Below are 21021 nucleotides of genomic sequence, written 5' to 3'. Positions count from 1 at the left end.
CCTTCTGTCTTAAGGTCAACCGCTTATCTTTGTACTTGGATGACCATATTAAATGGGGGAGATCTGACCTTGATATATAATGCCATCTAATTTTACCATTGGCTATAAAATCTTTTGTAGAACAAATGATTCCGACTGTCGTCCCCGGATTCGAACCGGGCTCGTGAAATCATTATTTTTTTTTTTTTTTTACAGAGGGACCAGGGCAACTTGTAGCTAGTGGTTAGCCTGGTACGTTTCCTTGATGGACTTATCGTCGTTGTCATACCTCAATAGGATCACCAATAACGGTGATGTCGATCAAATAATTCCGACTGTCGTCCCCGGATTCAAACCGGGCTCGTAAAATCACGGCGCCATCGCCTTACCGACGGCGCTATCGACCCTATAAAATTCTCTGGAAGTTAATCTACAAAGCATACCTCGCCAACTCCCAGTACTATCCGGACCTCGCCAGAACAGCGGATGATATCAATGCAGAATTTACTGAACTTCTGCTCATCGCAGCACGCCAAGCCATCCCACTGACGAGGGACCTCCAGGGAAGACGTGGACACCCCTGGTGGACTCCTTCGTGCAAAGAAGCAGTTCAACGAAAACGACGAGCCTATCAACGCTTCATGGAGGAGGGCTCCGACGCCAGTCACAAGGCAATGAAACAAAGTAAGGCACAATGCAAAAGGATTATTGCACAAGCCAAACTACAGTACTGGGAAGACACCAAAGGGAAGGACGAAGACCTCGGTGCAGCCTGGAGGAAACTCAAGGTACTCAAGAGGCGTTACAACCCCCCCCCGACAGGAACCTGACCACCACAGACGGGAGAATCCTTCGCACACCTGAAGAAAAAGCCGAAGGATTCCTCCACCACTTCGGGAACGCCAGTAGCACGGATCACCTACCAGAAGCACAGCAGAGCAGGCGCCGAGAAGAGGAAAGCCTCATGGATCTCTCCCCTCCAAAGGGCTCAGACACCCACCTTACATTGTTTGAACTTCGCAGAGCCTTGAGGGTCACCCAGGGCTCCACGGCATCCCCGGGAGCTGACGAAATCACATACCCCCTACTGAGACATCTCCCTCCTCCACTCCAGGACACCCTCCTGTCTATTTTTAACAAATATTGGGTAGAGGGAATAGTCCCGGGTGCCTGGAAAGTAGCCACGGTCACCCCAATCCCCAAAAACAACAAGCCACGTCACATGGTGGCCAGCCACAGACCCATATCCCTCACCTCTCACGTCGGGAAAATCTACGAGAGGATGGTCTTAAATCGCCTCACTCACACCATCGAGACCAAGGGTGCACTCCCGAAGCTTCAAGCAGGGTTCCGAAGAGGAAGAAGCATCAATGACCACATCGTGAGACTCGCAGAACATGTCCGTAAGGCCCAGTGGCAGAAGAGGATTCTGCACACCTGCTTCCTGGACATCGCCCGAGCCTTCGACACCGTATGGCACGCCAAACTTCTGCTGAAGCTTAAATCTATCGGAGTCTCCCCAGCGTTGTATTCCTTCGTTCGCTCCTTTCTCTCCGGCCGCTCAATAATAGTGCGCTGGAAGGGAGTCTTGAGCGGGCGAATGCCTGTCGACATGGGAGTTCCCCAAGGCTCAGTGGTAGCACCCACTCTCTTCGTCCTAATGTTAGCCGACATCGGGAAGGGGCTGAGGAAGGACACCACCATTACCGCCTATGCCGACGATATAGCCGTGTGGCGCCGATCAAGGCATAGACGTCCGAAGAAGGACTCTGCCCAACACAAGGCAGAACTCCGCCTCTTCCAGAGTCAAGTAGACATTGTTGTCCGCCACCTCGAAAGCCTCGGCTTCCTACTCTCTCCAAACAAGACAGTGTACATGCCTGTGCACCTTCCTGGCTACAACAGAGGCCATTACCCAACCTGGAACGTCCTCAGCATCTGCGGCACGGAAGTGCCCCCCTCACCCTCAGTCAAATACCTGGGCGTCATCTTTCAAAAAGATGGTCGCTGGACTAGTCAGATCCAACAAGCCATAAATAATGCAAGACGTGCCCTCAACCTCATTAGGGCCGTCCGACACGAATCATGGGGGCAGCGGAGAGAAACCCTCATCCACCTCACCCAGAGTCTAGTCCGCTCCCGGCTTCTGTTTGGCGCACAAGCTTTGCACGACCTGCCCGTGTCGGCCATCCATCGCATGGCTACAGTCGAGTGCCAAGCACTTAGGCTAGGACTCGGACTCCCGCAGTCTGTCCCTCAGGAGCAAGTTTACTGTGAAGCCGGAATCCTCCCACTTTAGCATCGCCTGAAGAGAGATACCTGCAGGTACCTCTTCAGCTCAGCGAGGGTACCTAACTCCACGGACACTGAACTAGGCGAAGGCTGGAACCCAGCCCCACATACTGTGTCAGGACATGGTCTGGTCTCCTCTGTCTCCGGTCTATGTTCAAGAGCGGGAATAGAGCCAGCCGACCGCCTCCGTGTCCCCCAAGCCCAAATCGATCCATACCCACCCTGGATCATGAAGCCGCCGGAGGTACGAACCAATGTCCCTGGAGTAGCAAAAGAAGATCCACCACATCAAATCGCCACCTGTACTCGAGAACTGCTGGCTAAGGAATACGCAGACGACTTCAAGATCTTCACAGACGGATCGGTACTCAGTGACGGCAGAACAGGAGCAGGACTGTTCTTCGAGACCACGCGAGAGCACTTCGAAGTGAAGCTCCCGCCCACCACCATCCTAACTGCCGAACTCGTCGCCATCAGAGAAGCTTTGAATAAAGTCAAAACTCTCCCCCGTTCCCCAACGCAAATAGTCATCCTATCGGACTCCCAGTCCAGCCTATATGTAATACAGAGTGAGTACTGCAAAACAAGACCGGAAATCCTCAAGGAAATACTAATCCTATCAGAAGAAATCGCACGATGCGGACTCCGTCTTCGTTTCCAGTGGGTGCCCTCCCATGTAGGCATCCATGGAAACGAGATGGCCGACCGAGCCGCCAAACGAGGGGCCCTAACCTCTGAAGAGGATTGCATCTCGCTCTGCTTTTCAACAAGTGATGCCAACAAAAAAATTGACCAAGCAACATGGGAGCTCTGGTCAGAGGAATATGCCGGGACTGCCGCTACCCGAGGCTGGCCCATCAAGACATGCAATAAGGGAACCCTCTGGACCCACCCTCATCCACTTCCAGCCCACATTCTTCACCTCATCTCAAGAATCCGTGTCAACCACTGGAAAACCCGCTATCTGAAGACCGTCTGTGCCTGCGGGACGGAGCTGGTCTCTTTCCTCCACTGCTTATTCCTATGCCCCATCCTTCGCAACCACTTCCAACCGCTGCTGAACCTCCTTGGGAAGAGCCCCCCAAGAATGTTATATTCAGTCACCGACCACCACAGCATCATCATGGCAGCCCACCTAATCTCCACCTCACCAGTTGGACATTTATTATAGCACCGCTGGCGCTTGACATCTTCCCGGAGACGAATTAGATATACTAGATGTAGACACAGCCAATAGTGAGAAATTAAAAGACAGTCCCTAATCGGATCCCTCCGCTGGGACTAAAAAAAAAAAGAAAAAAAAGAAAAAAAAAAAAAAAAATCTACTTCCCGGGGAACTAAGTCGACTGCTAACTGCCGTCCGTTCTTCTTCTTCTTCTTCTTCTTCTTCTTCTTCTTCTTCTTCTTCTTCTTCTTCTTCTTCCTCTTCTTATTCTTCTTCTTCTTCTTCTTCTTCTTCTTCTTCTTCTTCTTCTTCTTCTTCTTCTTCTTGTATGGGAGAAAAATATAAAGGTGGGAGGGTGTCCCTAGTCTCCTTGCTCTCTCCCACATAGTCATATTTTACAATATACAGGGTGAACACAGCATCAGTCTGGAATACTAAAGGTTGTGGAATAATAAAGAGATGGTATTACAGAAGTGGTAAATAAGGGTAGCAATAAGGAGATATTGTTGAAGTTGAAGTCATCGCCATTCTCCTATACGATCAATATGTTGCCGTTAGGCCATTGCTTTCTTTTACGTAGATTTGCAGTTGTGGGAGACACTGGTTACACGTTGAAACCTAAAGTCCTACGAATATACCAAATAAATGTAATTTGTCAATCCCATTTCATATTCAGGTTATTCGTTTTATTCTATTTTTTTTTCTTTTCTTTTTTTTTACCATAGAGTTTTGTGTGCATGGTGAAAAAAATCCCATAATTGCCGATAAATAAAAGAGCTCATTAAAGCCTTTTAGGACAAATAAAATTCACTGAGAGCTTACTTTCGATTCATGCACGTTCTTTATACGTCATTGCATAGGTTTATATAAAGTGGATGTTTGAGTGTGCGTGTGTACCTAATTGTAGTATAGTATACACACACGCAACCTCCCTGTCCTATGTAGAGGAGAGGGATGTCTTGATTGTGGTAGTGGGAAATAACAGGGGAATGTGATTGACAGTAATTAGGACCAGGGTTTGATTTTGTTTTGAAAATTGATAGGAAATAAATGACCGTGCATAGTTATGAAATCTTCTTGTTTATTTTCTGTAAATTATTTTTTTGCTTCTTTATGCATGTATACTTGTTTCTACAACAGGGTATAACGTCCGTTGGCTCTAACGCTTAGTAAGTTTTATTCTTCTGTAGGCCCCATGCCTTGTCCTTCACTCAAAGCTTGAGGGGGTGAATTAAATGAGATTGATTTTTGTTATCATTTTTCTTCTAAATAAATACACTTGGTTTTTTATTTACACCAAGGGACTCCCACCTAGGATCCTCTTACACCCACCAAGCCAACTCTGCTCCGACGTCAAAATCTAATTCATCCAATAACTTTGAACGTTACAAATAAGTGCCACCCTTTAAGGGCGTGACTTTACATCCATGCACCAACAGTTTTTCTCCTCCTCCACCCTTTTCTCCAATCAGAAAGGTTGTTATACTGTCTCAAGCAATACTGTTTACGCAAGCAATCTGTCGCAAGCTGAGCGTGGCTTGTATGTTTAAATTTCGTCACATCATCACTGTTATTGGCATCCTAACTTGTATTTACAAACTTTAGGCGGTAGCAAGAGTATGCAACTCTGCACTTCCTATAATATGCAACTCTGCACTTCCTATCGGCCATTGTTTCAAAATCTCCAAGTAATAAAAATTTCCATATCTTTTCACCTACATAAATGTCTACCTCTATCTACCGGCCTCTTAAACAGGCCTGAAAGGCCTGTCAGGATACATTACCATTGCAGTCCATTGTATTATAATGTGATTTAATGCCTTGAATTACCCCTTTCGGAGAGGGCTAGGATGGTACCTCTTTGCAGAGGACTTTTTGAAGCATGGAATTTAATGTGGTATGTCTTTAATGAATGTTTGAAAATCCCATCTGTATTATTCTGTCTTCACTTGTTTTCTTTCAGAAGGCGAATTCCCAAATGAATAGTGTTGTTCTAGATTTGTGCAAGGTTCAGAAAGTTGTGTCCTGTCTTTCTACGTGCATATTTCCTGATAAGACCACATACCTAATTGATGAAACAATGGTGAGTATGAATTAGAACATAGATTCATATCTTTACATTTTTCTTAATTGTTAATGGCTCAGTGTTGAGTTTCTCGTATTTCCTTCTAAAACATTCCAATTCTATTTATCTACAGTTATTTGTGTAGAAATGATTGTGGATAATCTCGTGATTTATTGAGTTTTTCTTTTTTCTTCTTTTCCTTTTTTACAGATTCACAATGGCCCTCCCCACGTTTCTAACTATGGATATGGTTATGCAAAGCGAATGGTTGATATGATGAATTATGTCTATAATGAGCAGTATGGTTGCCACTTTACATCAGTCATCCTCACTTGCAATGTTCTTGGGCTACATGACAACTTCAACTTGACAGAGGGGAATGTGATGCCAGGACTTATGCACAAGGTAAGTAAAAGAGTTATGAGAAATATGTATCTAGGGATCAATATATATTGCTTGTCTATCTCTATATACCAAAAGTTTTTAACCCCTTTACGGGAGTTACCCGTCCAGGGCTCTCATCCACCCTCCCCCTTCTCACTCTTATACATCGCCTATTCATTTCCCTTTTATCTTAGCTCCTTGTGAATGAAGGGTCATCCCTGTCCCCACCCATATGTAACGTCGCCATGTCATTTCTATCTATTGTTCCGCTAAGTCAGTTGTATTCCAGGGGTTCACACTTCGTTGATGGCGGAAATGGAAGTAAGAAATGGACATAAGAATCCAAGAAATAATCCCATATACCAAAATCCCACATATATTTATTTCGATATTCAGTGGCAGATCTAAGGGGGGTGACAGACGCTTTTTTATTCTTTTTTTGCAGAGTAGACCACTCAATCTGCGAACCTTAATGTACAAATTATCAATGATAATAAAAAAAAAACACACAAATTAAAAGCATAGCAAGCCATATCAAGTATTCTCAAATTTTGGTGACTAGATCCCGGATTATGTAGTATGTAAACACACATGTACACCCCTTCAGAACACTTATTTTAGTTTCATCAGAAGTTCTCTGAAAAAAAAACTTTACCAACACCATTACAATGGTGGTATTTTTGCTCACTAGCCTACATAGAACAAAATGACAAAAGACCACAAACAGCAGATGTGAGAGATGATATCTCCATCATTTGCCGGACAAATGTTCACCAATCAATACTTCCCCCAGCCAAAGGAAGGACGAGACCCCCCACAGTGATAGGCTACTCATTTAAAGGTCAGAAGCCTCTCTGAGATAGGTCACATACCCAAATTACTGACCTCTTTAATATTCCACCCAAGTTGATGAAGAGACAAGAAAGCTCGAAATCTGCAGATACTGGTCTAATAGATGAATACTGGACACTTTTGTTCCTCCTTGAACTATGAGAAAAAAAAAAAAGCCTTTCGCAATTTTGACCGATCAACTACACTGATCGCCAGAACGTCAGCGGCTATCCAGGTTAGTATTATCAGTATTATTATTACTCTCATAATCATTGTTACTTGTTTATATAGTTATTTACCTATCTATCTCATTAGTTAATTTATTTACCTGTCCATCTTATTTACATTTTTATTCATTTTTCATCCCACCTCCGTATGAATCTTTGGGTCTGTAAATATACTTTGTTCTTCTCCATTCCAACTTATTGTATGTGTTGTGTTGCGCACACATGCTTGTTACCACAAATGCTCCCTGCAGATGAAGAGGAAACGGGTTGAGGGCACAGATGTGTTCACCTTTGGTGTCCTTCTCTGTGGTGCCAGCACCATCGACCCCGGTCACACACACGCAATTCAAAAGAATTCGTTTGTCAGATCATCTTTGCGTTATATATTGAGAAGCAGAATGACGAACTAAGAAAAGATAAAACCTATACGAATGTTAAACACATCGTTAAATAGTCCTGAGGGACGTCTAGAGTTCAAATGTCCCAGCCTACCCTGCAACTTAGGACAACCTCCCTCCCTGCGTGGCAATGCCTGCGTGGCACTGAGCTGGCACTGAGCTGGCACTGAGCTGGCACCCGAAACATGTGTGAATCGAGGGACGCAAGTGTTTCTGGTGTACACGTTGTTGCTTTTTTTCCGAATTGATGATGTCAGAGTTGCGACGTGGGTTTTTTCCAGCGCTCCTATCCTTGGTGGTGTCTATCGCGACGAAGACGTTGTAAGGGGAGATGTAAGGAGGGAGAGTGGGAGAACAGAGAGGAGAGTAAAAAGTAAAAGTGATCACCATTCTTTTCCGAGTGAGAGTTAGTATTCAAACACAAACTAATGCTGCATGATATAAAAGTCCTTAAAACAATGACTACATAAAACATACAGTCAATGCCCCATACATGTTTTTTTTTTGTTTTTTTTGTGGGAGCTGTTCAGATACATATTTTATATTTATTAGGGAAGGCACTAAAATCCATTAAATAATGACTATATAAAACAGTCAGTACCCTATACAGGCTTTCTTCTATGGTTGTTCAGAGACATAGTTTATAATTGTGGCGGCCACGTCACAAAACGATTCACATCTTTCCTCCACGGCGCAAAAATCTTCCCAAAATTGAATCCTTTGAAGGGGTACTACCAGGTCCCCATGCACTCGGAGGACACTCCAAAGACTGTTGTAACCGTTTCTTAAGCCTTGTGGTCCGTTAAAATTTTGTAACATCTAATCTGTTCCAAGTCAAAATTACTTTGCGTGTCCAGGGTATACTGCAAGACAGTTATTATCATTCAGACTCCAAATCTATCTCTGCCAACCACCCTACTTTATTGAAGAATAGGTTTTATCTAAAATTATTGCAGTTGAATATTGTGACACCATGGTGCTTACATGTAGTCTTTTGGCAGATTGTTGTTACTTTGCTATAATTTTTGCACACATAACAATGCCATTTTTTTTGCATATGTTTTATGAGATTTAGAATGGTTAGTATTTATAGTCAGCTTACAATTGCAATGATTCACCAGCATTGTAACATCTAATCTGTCCCAGGTCAAAATGACCCGTCTCATAAACTCTCCGCCATACGAAGTACATAATTGATTACCTTGCATACCTAGGGTCTACTATGTGAAAGTGACTGTCATTCAGACCCCACACCTAACCCTCCCAACCACCCTACCTTTTGGAAGATTAGGAATTAGTTGCAATTATTGCACTTGAACGTTACACCAGCATGCCGCTTACATGTAGTTTTTCGTCAGACCGAACATATTGTGGTTACTTTGTTATCATTTATTCACATGTGACAACGCGTTCTCTTTGCAGCTCTTTCTTGAGACTGAGAATGATCATATTCTATAGATGGTCTTGCAGCTTCAGCAACTCGACGGGCATTTGGCGTCCTAGGTAACGATAACCTTCAAGACAATACAGGTTGGACTTAGGCCAATCCAAGTTCACGAAAGAAAATTCTTCTCTTGAAGGTAACTTTTCCCTTCCAGTTAGGTTGCATTATATTCCAAAGGACAAAAGCATTCGTTCGTTTGTTCGTTTGTTCGGTTATTCATTTATTCGTTTGTCCGTTTGTTCGTTTATTCGTTTATGGCCAAATTTTGGAAATGGTGTTGGAGCTATACAGTAAGAAATGACACAATTACTCAAGTAAATGAAAAACGACCAAAACGATAATCTTGCAGTGTTATACGTCATACTGTTAATTGTTGCTTGATTACAATCTAGGATCATATATTTTTATTTATTTGCCGCTTCCATGCGGGGTCGTCACTTCTGATGAGTGGCCGTTAATCATCTTGGTCCCTTCCTTCGTCTCCCTTTTCTCTAAAATCACCACATGCTCGGTGTCCTGTAGTGTTCTGTAGCCAACACGTATAATTACCCCTTCAGGACCCGTGATCGCAGAGTACGGGATAAACAATAGTCACCCCTTAGAACATGCGTTCGACTAAACATGATTTCAACTAAATTTAATTAATATAAATAACAATGTTCACTGTAACAACTTAATTTATTTTGCAAATAAAATAAAACATATCCCTCTACATCCTGTAAGAAGCATATTTATGTATTATAAAAAGATTTTGAATAATTGTATATGTAACACAAAGAATCCAGAATTTCGCCACAAATTTTGTAAATATAGTCATCACCATTTACTATAAACAGATTCATCATGGTATTGACATTAAATATACTAGCTTCCTCCAGTAAGGACAAATGTAGTAACCACTACAGTCCCTCTTGTCGCACTCACCATCACCCCACATTTCCACCACTCCTCATCTCATTATGAAATGGCAGTTGCATGACAACCTCTATTATTACACTTTTCAGTAAACATATGTTTTGGACCCATTGTTTCAACCACGTCGGTGGAGAATAGTTGGCAGTTGTCACACTCGAGTCTCCCTGTACGGTTTTGCGATACAGTACGTAGTTCAATAGATGTTGTACTCTGACATTCTTCGATTATACTTCATAAGGTTTTACCGTAGGTATACCGACTCGCCCATTACTTGTGACTTGGGATTACTTCTAGGAGTTGAAGACAAAGTTGTGTATTTACTCTCAACTGCGTACTGGCATAAGGGGCATTTAGACGGTCAAACGGTTTGACAAACCCGGTTTGTCAAACAAGTGTTTGAAGTGGTGTTTGACCGTGTGAAGAGGGTATTTGGTTGTCAAGCACGTTCGACAAACGTGTTTGACGACCAAATACCCCACTCTTGGTCAAACATCACTTCAAACACTGTTCGACCGTGTAAATGGCCCTTTAGTCTTCATTGTCGAAAGGGGCAACGGACGCCGAACGTCATACGGTGGCGCAGCCTAGATCTCTGCAAAATAGAGGCTAACGATTAAATTCAGATACAATTAATAATACAGATGATTCACGTGACGTTACAAAAGGAATATCAAGAGTAGAGGTGCAGCTAAAAAAAACGTGCTGTTTTTTTAACGTTTTTTTTTTTTTACAGAAAAAGATTGATAAAAAGCATGAATATTTTCGTTTTTTATATATATTTTTTAAATAACTCAGCAAGGAAAATAACCATATTACAATAATTTTTCTACGTTAGAATATCAAATAAATCAGTATACCCCTTGCTTAAGGTTTTCTATGGTGTTAGGGCACTTCCATTTTCTGTGGTTTCATGTTTTGATGTGTTTTATCTATTTTACAATGTGCAGTTGCCCCACTTAGTTTTGAAACAGTTTTAAAAATGTTTCGGACAAGAATAGAAACACGCCCAGTATTCTTTTCTTATTGCATTTTCGTGTCTGTTCATTTACATGTTTTTTTTTCTTTACTAAATAGTAACTACCTTAAAAAATGTGACAAACAGCGAAGTACTCAAAATGGTGTAGCAGACGACAATTTTTCTTGACTTACTAATGACATCTATCACTCTTATTTGACAAGTAATACAATTAATATACGTTGCAGAGGAGAGAGAGAGAGAGAGAGAGAGAGAGAGAGAGAGAGAGAGAGAGAGAGAGAGAGAGAGAGAGAGAACGCAGGAATCCTTTCACGTAGTGGTCAATGGTAGACTGACAACCAGCTTCAAGCTGTGAGTGGTGTTGAGTGCAGTGACAAACTAACCAAAACTAACTCATATACTTATAAGTTATGTTATAACCCTATTAGTAAATCAATTATTTTCATTTATCTATTCAGCAGAGGGCTTGTGATCTAATTACGTTATGTTAATTTTTTCAATCTCGTCCAAATTTGTTCAGATATTAAATATTTAGTATAAAAAAACAGGTGCAAGATGTTATCCCTCCACATATGTGCATCTATCTTATTCAAAGAGGCATTAAACAGAGTATGAAGATCAACAAGTAATTAACCATTTTAGTCACTGTCAGATGCTGCAAGCCTGCAACAAGTGTAGATACTGTATATGGGCCAGTATGGCTATTGGCTGGCTACCTTACAAAATTTACCTTTTATCTTAGCATACTCTTCAAAGATCAAACACCCCAATTTCCCATAGTGACCCTGGACGTTGCCTAAACACAGATCCGCCACTTGGACAGTGGAAAAGGGGTTAACATAGTAATGGGGGGAAACTGTTGTACTCCACGCCACCCATCAAAGCTCAGAGCTTACTTTCTACCTGACTTTTTGCTCGCTATCCCTTAACTTTAACCTGCAATCATACATAACATAAATGGATCACAAGCCCTCTGCTGAATAAATAAATGAAAATAATTAATTTGATAACAGGGTTATAACATAACTTATAAGTATATGAGTTAGTTTTGGTTAGTTTGTCACTGCACTCAACACCACTCACAGCTTGAAGCTGGTTGTTAGTCTACCATTGACCACTACGTGAACTCTCTCTCTCTCTCTCTCTCTTTCCTCTGCAACGTATAATAACCGTATTGCTTGTCAAATAAGAGTGATAGATGTCATTAGTAAGTCAAGAAAAATGTGTCGTCTGCTACACCATTTTGAGTATTTCGCTGTTTGTCACATTTTTTAAGGTAGTTACTATTTAGCAAAGAAAAAAAAAAGCATGTAAATGAACAGACACGAAAATGTAATAATAATAACAAAAGAATACTGGGCGAGTTTCTATTCTTGTCCGAAACATTTTTAAAACTGTGCCAAAACTAAGTGGGGCAACTGTACATTGTAAAACAAATAAAACACATCAAAACATGGAAACACAGAAAATGGAAGTGCCCTAACACCATAGAAAACCTTAAGCGAGGGTTATACTGATTTATTTAATATTCTAACATAGAAAAATTGTTATAATATGGTTATTTTCCTTACTGAGTTATTTTAAAACAAAATATATGAAAAAAACGAAAATATCCATGTTTTCTTTGTCATTTTTTTTAACATGTTTAAAAAAAAAATTCTGAGTTGCATCTCAAGGACTTATGTATAATTGTATAAGGGATAGCGAGCAAAAAGTCAGGTAGAAAGTAAGCTCTGAGCCTTGATGGGTGGCGGGGAGTACAACAGTTTCCCCCCATTACTATGTTAACCCCTTTTCCACTGTCCAAGTGGCGGATCTGTGTTTAGGCAATTAGGATACGAACGCAGGAGAGGCTGCATAAATGTGTCTTTTATACCCTTTGATGGTAAGTATAGTTTGTTTGAAGACGTCTAATCATTACGAATATAACTACTGAAGAGGATTGCAGTTTGCAATCGAAATATATAGGTTCCCCGTCTCCAGTCTTTTTTACTCCAACAGTGGTTTTCACGTGATTACGAATATACTTCATATGAACCGTAAATCATGTAGTCGTTTTCGGTGGAGACATTATGTACCGGATCGGATTGGAGCTATACAATAAGAAATGACAATTACTCAAGTAAATTAAAAACGAGCAAAACGATAATCTTGCATTGTTATACGTCATACTGTTAATTGTTGCTTGATTACAATCTGGGATCATATATTTTTTTTTATTCGCCTATTCCATGCGAGGTCGTCACTTCTGATGAGTGGCCGCTAATCATCTTGGTCCCTTCCTTCGTCTCCCTTCTATCTAAAAACCACCACATGCTCGGTGTCCCTCTTGTCGCTTTCACCACCATTTCCACCACTCCTCTCCACATCAATTTCGTCCCTATTCATAGCTTGTCAGTTGCATAATAACCTCTTATCAAGCTTCTCAGTGAACATATGTTTTGGGCTCATTGTTACAACCCCGTCGGTGGAGATTAGTTGGCAGTTGTCACGCTCGACTCTCCCTGTACGGTTTGGAGATACAGCACGTAGTTCAATAGATGTTTGTACTTTTGACATTCTTCGATTATATTTTATAAAGTTTTACCGTAGATATACCGAATCGCCCATAACTTATGACTTAAGATTACTTCTAGGAGTTGAAGAGAAAATTGTGTATTTACTCTGAATTGTTGTTTGGTTTCAGCTTGCCAAACATCGATTCCTCTTGCAGTTTTCACATCGATTAGTGGTCAAGTCGTTTCGCCGGTATTCGGGTGGATATAAAAGGGGATAGTTTTCATAAGAATCCCTGCGAAAATAATCAAAAGCATCTATGTTATAAGTATCCCCGCGAAAATGTCTGTTTCCCGGAAATATGCGAGGGCGCAGGAAACCGGCCGCGGATTTATTTTTCCTTTCAATCGACATGTCCACTGGGTAGTGGCTTAGGTTTCATTGTCGAAAGGGGCAACGGACGCTGAAGGTCATACGATGGTGCAGCTAACGATTATATTCAGATGCTATTAATACATACATATACCAAGGCTTTTTTCCCCCTTCCAAGGGAGGTAGCCAAAAAGGGAAAGGCATAAAAACACTCCCACCCATTTCATCCCTAAATACACTCCACACCCCTCCCACCCTTCCTCTCATCTGAGCACCTCCTGGATGACGGGTCATCCCTGCTCCCTGCCCACCGCCCTGGGTCAGAAGCAGTGTCGCAAGACACAGTACATCCACAGCAAGGCCGCTTCATTTAATCGGCGACCCCCCCTCTCCGTCCCCCTTTGCATATAAGGCGAGGACGGGGAGATGCTATTAATACTACCGGTAAATCACGTTGTGCTGGTACCACAAGTGGGACGAGTTGGCAACGGGACAACTTGACCTGTTGTCTTTACATTTGTGGAGGTTACGTGTGGGTCTCGTCTCTCGACGATACTTGAATACATAATTTGGTCTTGCCTTACATGTAGTAAGTTAATGCAGAGGTTGGTCACTTACATTTTCAGTGTAACTACGATCATTGTGTTCAGAATATTTCTAAGCAATATCCATATTTCTAACAGTTGGTTGTTCATAAAGTTCAGACTTTTGTGGTAAATATAATTTTCTGGTTGCCATTCCTTGTATGTAGGTAGTGACTGCACAGATGTTAGGTACTTTTCTGGATAATTGTTAATGTCGACATATCATAATTTCCTAACCTCAAATTGTTTCTCAGAACTTGTTTGGGCAAGAAGTCTTCTCTATAATGATTTCATTGCAGATCATTCATTTCTGAGGAAATTGCAAAATTCTTGACGGGGTGGGGAGCAAATTAAGTTTTTAGGAGTAACACTGAATCTATTAAGTTGCACACATTTCTTTTGGAAATTGTTAGCTTTACTTTCCACATCGGTCTCTCTTGCATATATTCTTTTAGATAAAATACAAGCAGTTTTCTCGCTTTTAAGGCGCTTTTAAATATACGTGTCGGCTATTTTTCCATGTCATTGGATTTGTTTTTTATGGGAAACTCCCATTTGGATTATTTACTAAATCCTTCTTCCCTTGTATAAGTCACAGCTTTCCTGCGAAGACACCTGGGGCAACAGATTGATTTTGTCGACGCCTTGCTTTTCAGGAAAGGCTAAGATAATCAGCAGGAATGGCAGAAACTGTAATTATGGTGACAGGGAGTACTGGATTGGTGGGCCATGGCATTAAGCTTGCACTGGAGGAGGACAAGAAGCCAAATGAGAAGTGGATCTTCCTTTCTTCCAAGGATGCTGACCTAAGGTATTAGATATGTGTATCTCTGGTTTACTTATCCAGCTCTGACCAGCATTCCATTCGGCACTACTTGTCAAATACAATTGATTTATAATCGGCACTTTCTATTCGTATAGTATATATAAATGATATAGACCACGGACTAAAATCTATTGTCTCCAAATTTGCTGATGATACAAAATTGTGCGGGATGGCAAATGATCACTTCAGTCAATTAGATATTCAAGAAGATTTAGATCAATTATAGGAATGGTCTGAAGAGTAGCTAATAAAATTTAACACAGGTAAATGGAAGGTTATGCACATATGTAGAAATAACAGTAAGTACGATTACAAGTTATTAGGAAATGCGTTAACAAAAGTGGATGGTGAGAAGGATCTAGGGGTAATCATCAGTAACGATCTCAGATTATCTAAGCAGCCTCTGAGAAAGCAAATAAGATTCTAGGACTGATTGCGCGATCTTTTGACTTCAAAAGCTCATCTCACATTAACAAGCTATATAAATGGTTAGTTCGTCACATTTGGAATATGCTGTTTCTGTATGGTCATCGAATCTCATTAAAGATATTGAAAGATTGGAAAAAGTACAAAGGGGAGCCATAAAACCGATTCCAAATATCAAAAATAAATCATACGGAAATCGACTAAAACATATGAATCTGTTTTCCCTATAAATGCGAAGACTCAGAGGTGACTTTATACAGGTATTTAAGACTCCAAAGGGGATTGACAACATCAAAAGTGACAAAATTCCTACACAAAATGAGAATCCGACAAGAAATAATGGTCTCAAACTGTCAGGAAATAGATTTAATTTGGAAGTGGGTAGAAACAACTTCGCCAACCGTGTAGTTAATGAATGGAATAAACTTCCTGCAGAGGCAGTGCAATGTAGTTAAGTTCGAAGCTTTAAGGTTCGTTTAGATAAACATTTAGACAAGATGCTGTAATGACTGCCATTTATTTGATATTATTTGATTATTTGTTTGTTATTATTTGTCTATTTATTCACTTGATTTCCATTTATTATTATTTATTTGTCAGTTTAAATGTATTTACTATTTACCTGTTTGTTTATCATTTAACTATACCTATGTATTATTCATTTAATTTATTATCATTTATATTATTATAGTTTTTATCTTATTTCATCTATTTTTTTCATTTTTATATTTTTTCGCATCCGACCTAGTTATGGATCAAAAGGTCTCCTGTCGGCATGCTCCGCCTTTTAATTCTTTGTAATCCTTTGTCTTTCCATATTTTTCTTTAATTAAGATGGTTGGACAGTTTTCAGATTAGTAAAAACTCATGACAAGACCAGGAACGGGGTTAGAAAACATCATCTGCTACCTATGGCTTTTTTTACTGGTTAGGGTCAGTGATTCTTTCATAGAACATACATTACATATACAAAGGCCTTGATAGCCCTCGTAATGGAGGTGGCCAGGTGAGCACATACTGTAAGCCCTGGCTGTGTGAGATAAAAATATAAGCACGGGGGGCGGGGGGGTCCCTAGTCTCCTTGCTCCCTTCTATTTAGTCACATTTCACAACATACAGGGTGAACACAGCATCAGTCTGGAATACTAAAGGTTGTGGAATAATAAAGAGATGGTATCACAGGAGTGGTAAAGAAGGGTAGCAATAAGGAGATATTGTTGAAGTTGAAGTCGTCAGCATTCCACTATAGGAACAATCTGTCTCCGTTAGGCCATTGCTCTCTTTCACGTAGATTTGCAGTTGTGGGAGACACTGGTTACATGTAGAAACCTAAAAAGTGCTACTAATATACCAATGAAATGTCATTTGTCAATCCCATTTCATATTCAGGTTATTAGTTTTATTCTCCTTATCTATTTATTTATTTATTGACCAGAGATCGTGAGGCTACAGAACTCCTGTTTGAGAAGTATAAACCAACACACGTGGTTCATTTGGCGGCTAGGGTTGGAGGCTTGTTCAATAATATGGAACATAATTGTTATTTTTATGTAAGTATTGCTCTTGTTTTTTTTGGAAGTGCATGAACACCCTTGGGGTCTGTTTATTATACAAATTTATGGCTCACATCTTGCTGACTGAATGGTCAGAAAAGATAGATTATGTTTCTTGTTTTACATTTTATGGCTAAAATGATATGTAAAGTGCATGCTCAGAGCCTTCTTTGTGGATGTGGCTAAGAAATCCCACGAATGCCCAAAAATAAAAGAGCTCAGTAAAGCCTTTTAAGGCAAATAAAACTCACCGAGAGCTTACTTTTGATTCATCCACGTTCTTTATACGTCATTGTATAGGTTTATATAAAGTAGATGTTTGTGTATGCTGTAATGATTATAATTTATTTTATATTATTTGTTTTTGTTTTGTTATCATTTGTCTGTCTGATTTTCATTTATTATTAGTTATATGTCAATTCATTATTATTTACTATTTACCTGTTTGTTTATTATTTAACTATACCTATGCATTTATTTATGTATTTTTTGTTATTTACATTATTATAGGTTTTATTTATCATTCTATTATCATTATGATTTTTTTTCGCAGCCGACCTAGATATGGACCAAAAGGTCTCCTGTCGGCATGCTCCGCCTTTGTAATCCTTTGTAGTATAGTATACACACACATGTAACCTCCCTTTCCTATGTACAGGACAAAGAGGCATTGATTGTGGCAGTGGGAGATACTAGGATAATGTGATTGGCAGTAATCATGACCAGGGTTTGATTTTGCCTTGAAAATTAGTAGAAAAAAAAGACAAGTACATAGTTATGTAATCTTCTTGCAGAAGTAATGGTTTATAGAATAGTTCAATTTGAAGATCTAGTTGGGTGGGCACCTAAGCACTGAACTGTAATGCCTGCTGCTTATTTTCTTTAAATAATTTATTTGCTTCTTTATGCATGTTTCTGCAACAGGCCTAAAAGGTCTGTCAGGATGCTTTAACATTGCAGTCCATTGTATGGTAATGTGATTTAATGCCTTGAACTCCCCCACTCGGAGAGGGGTAATATGGCACCTCCTTACAGAGGACTTTTTGAAGCATGGAATTTAATGTGGTATGTCCTTACTGAATATCTGAAAATTCCATTTATATTATTCTGTCTTCACTTCTTTTCTTTCAGAGAGTGAATTGTCAAATTAATGACGTTGTTCTAGATTTGTGCAAAGAGTACAAAGTTCAGAAAGTTGTGTCCTGTCTCTCTACATGCATTTTTCCTGATAAGACCACATATCCAATTGATGAAACAATGGTGAGTATGAATTAGAACGAAGTCATAGATTTATGTTCTTCTTGACTGTTAATGACTCAGTGCTGAGTTTCATGCATTTCATGCTAGAGCATTCCAATTTTATTTGTGTGCAATTATTTGTATGGAGATTATTATAGCTGATCTCATGGCTTATTGAGGAAAAGGTTTTTATTTATTTCATTTGTTGATTTTTTATTATTATTTCGTATTCTTTCTAGGTCCACAATGGCCCTCCCCACCTTTCTAACTATGGATATAGTTTTGCAAAGCGAATGATTGATGTTGTGAATCGTGTGTATAATCAACAACATGGTTGCCACTTTACATCAATCATCCCTTGCAATGTTTTTGGGCCACATGACAACTTCAAATTAAAAGAGGGGCATGTATTGCCAGGTCTTATACATAAGGTAAATAAAAGTTATGAGAAATATATATCTGATGATCAACATATATTGCTTGTCTATCTGTCTCTATATATCAAAGGTTTCAACCCCTGTAAGGGAGTTACCCTCCTGTGTTTATTGTTATCTAGTGAAAGAGAACGAGTATGGTTGATGTTGTGAATCGTGTGTATAATCAACAACATGGTTGCCACTTTACATCAATCATCCCTTGCAATGTTTTTGGGCCACATGACAACTTCAAATTAAAAGAGGGGCATGTATTGCCAGGTCTTATACATAAGGTAAATAAAAGTTATGAGAAATATATATCTGATGATCAACATATATTGCTTGTCTATCTGTCTCTATATATCAAAGGTTTCAACCCCTGTAAGGGAGTAACCCTCCTGTGTTTATTGTTATCTAGTGAAAGAGAACGAGTAATACAGCAGTGACTTTATATTTTATAATGCGAGTAGTGTGATGCATTGTACATTAGGCATCCAACGTTGCACTCGAGAATTTGACTTGTATTGAAGAGGTTAGCATGGCAACCCTCCCTCCCTTGGCTTCATACAAAATTAGAGATGATAAGAAATCCCACTGACCTGCATCAATTTAAAGTCCATTTGCAATCATTCTCCACTCGTTCCTTCCTCTTGCCTTCTCCCTTCCCTGCTCAACAGACATTCATCTTTCACAAGTAAAACATAATTTACCACATACTTCTGATTTTTTCTCCACACCAGGCTTACCTGGCAGAGCGGGATGACCAGCCATTTGTCATCTGGGGTACTGGGAAGCCTTTGCGTCAGTTCATTTACTCTGTAGACCTTGGCAGACTCATAATATGGGTTCTCCGGGAGTATCCAGAAATTGAGCCCATAATATTGGCAGGTTAGTATTATCCTATGGATATTGTGGAACCATGGTTTGTATTATGGGCCATAAGGTGCCCTAGTTGCAAGCGTTATCATTGTATTTTATAAACCCTTCAACAGCACTCCCCTGCACATCTTCTTGGTGATGAACCCACAGTAGATCTTGTCATTGGTGCAATATTGTCAATACGGATAGAAGATTTAGGTGAGAGGTTAGTGGCTGGCAAGTAATTAGAACCTTCCACAGATCTTTCTGGGAAGAGACTTTGGATTGTCGTCTGAGTTGTGTCAGTGTGGGACTGGTTCTGCCACCAGCTCAAAGTGGAAGGTGAGGAGAGCAGTTGCAGGACGCCAACTCTATAAACATGTAAAAAAAAAAAAAAAAAAAAAAGTATGGATTGGTTGCGCAATCCTTGACTTCAAAAGTCCATCTCTCATTAACAAGCTATATATATCGTTTGTTCGTCCACATATATGCTGTTTCCGTATGGTCACCGAATCTCATTAAAGACATTGCCAGATTGGAAAAAGTACAACGGTGAGTCAGAAAACTGATTCCAAATATCAAAAATAAATAACGCGAAAACCGACTAAAACATATGAATCTGTTTTCCCTAAAAAAGCGTAGACTCAGAAGTGATTTGATATAGGTATTTCAGATTCTAAAGGGGATTGGCAACATCAAAAGTGACAAGACTTTTACACTCAATGAGAATCCGACAAGAAATAATGGTATCAAAATGTCAGGATGAAGATTTAATTTGGGTAAAAATAAGTTCGCCAACCGTGTAGTTAATGAATGGAATAAACTTCCTCCAGAGGCAATGCAATATAGTTTATTTCGAAGCTGCAATGACTGCCATTTATTTTATATTATTTGTTTGTTATTACTTGTCTGTTTATTATTTGCTTGATTTTCATTCTTTCGCATCCGCCTTTGTAATCTTTGGAGGTGAATTGTAGAAAAAAAGGCAGGGGTAAATGGTAGAATGGTAGGAAAGATATTTGGGGGTGAATTCAAGGAGAAGGTTGTATGGAGGTATGATTGCACTTATGGTGCTACATGGAGCAGTGAAGCAGTAAGGGAGTCCGAGATAAAGTGACTGAATGAATTTTTGACGAGGGGCCGAGATATAAAGGATGGTTGGATAGATTTTGTATGATACGGAGGGATCAAGGACGGGTTCCTCCACGTGGTGGCCCTGATAGATAGATAGCAAAGTTGATCATTTTCAAAACAGACAACCTCCACATTTCCTTCAGGAGATACAGCCTGAGGAGCTGCCACTTGGTCTCTGGATTGGGCACAGGATTTCTCCTTATCAACCTCGGCTGTATTTCTTACTTTTTCACACGTGGAGAGCTGACAACCAGCAACTGCTCTACTCACCCTATCACTTTGGGCTGGCGACAGAAGCGGTCCCACGCTGATTCAACACAGACAACAGTCCATTTTTTCCCCCCCAGGGAGATCTGCGGGAGGTTCTGAGGACCATTGCCAGCCATTGTGAGACTCGAGGCAATGATTGATAGGATGTGCAATTTATCTTGGCCACCCCCT

The 21021-nt window shown here is 40.3% G+C and overlaps 1 protein-coding gene across 1 annotated transcript in view; it reads left to right on the top strand.

Annotated features, from left to right (window-relative positions):
- Nucleotides 1–14808: 14808 nt before the first annotated feature.
- LOC143024810 (GDP-L-fucose synthase-like) overlaps nucleotides 14809–21021 on the top strand; it is a 6615-nt gene continuing 402 nt past the window's right edge. The window contains exons 1-5 of the mRNA XM_076184038.1: nucleotides 14809–14939; nucleotides 16816–16930; nucleotides 18065–18193; nucleotides 18412–18603; nucleotides 19329–19476. Coding sequence (XP_076040153.1) covers nucleotides 14809–14939; nucleotides 16816–16930; nucleotides 18065–18193; nucleotides 18412–18603; nucleotides 19329–19476 — 715 coding nt within the window. The remainder of the gene's footprint in view (nucleotides 14940–16815; nucleotides 16931–18064; nucleotides 18194–18411; nucleotides 18604–19328; nucleotides 19477–21021) is intronic.

Source organism: Oratosquilla oratoria, chromosome 4, assembly GCF_046742065.1.
Source record: "Oratosquilla oratoria isolate Oo_2021 chromosome 4, ASM4674206v1, whole genome shotgun sequence".
In the NCBI taxonomy this organism is placed as follows: Eukaryota; Metazoa; Arthropoda; class Malacostraca; order Stomatopoda; family Squillidae; genus Oratosquilla; species Oratosquilla oratoria.
This window is presented reverse-complemented; position numbering and strand designations above follow the sequence as displayed.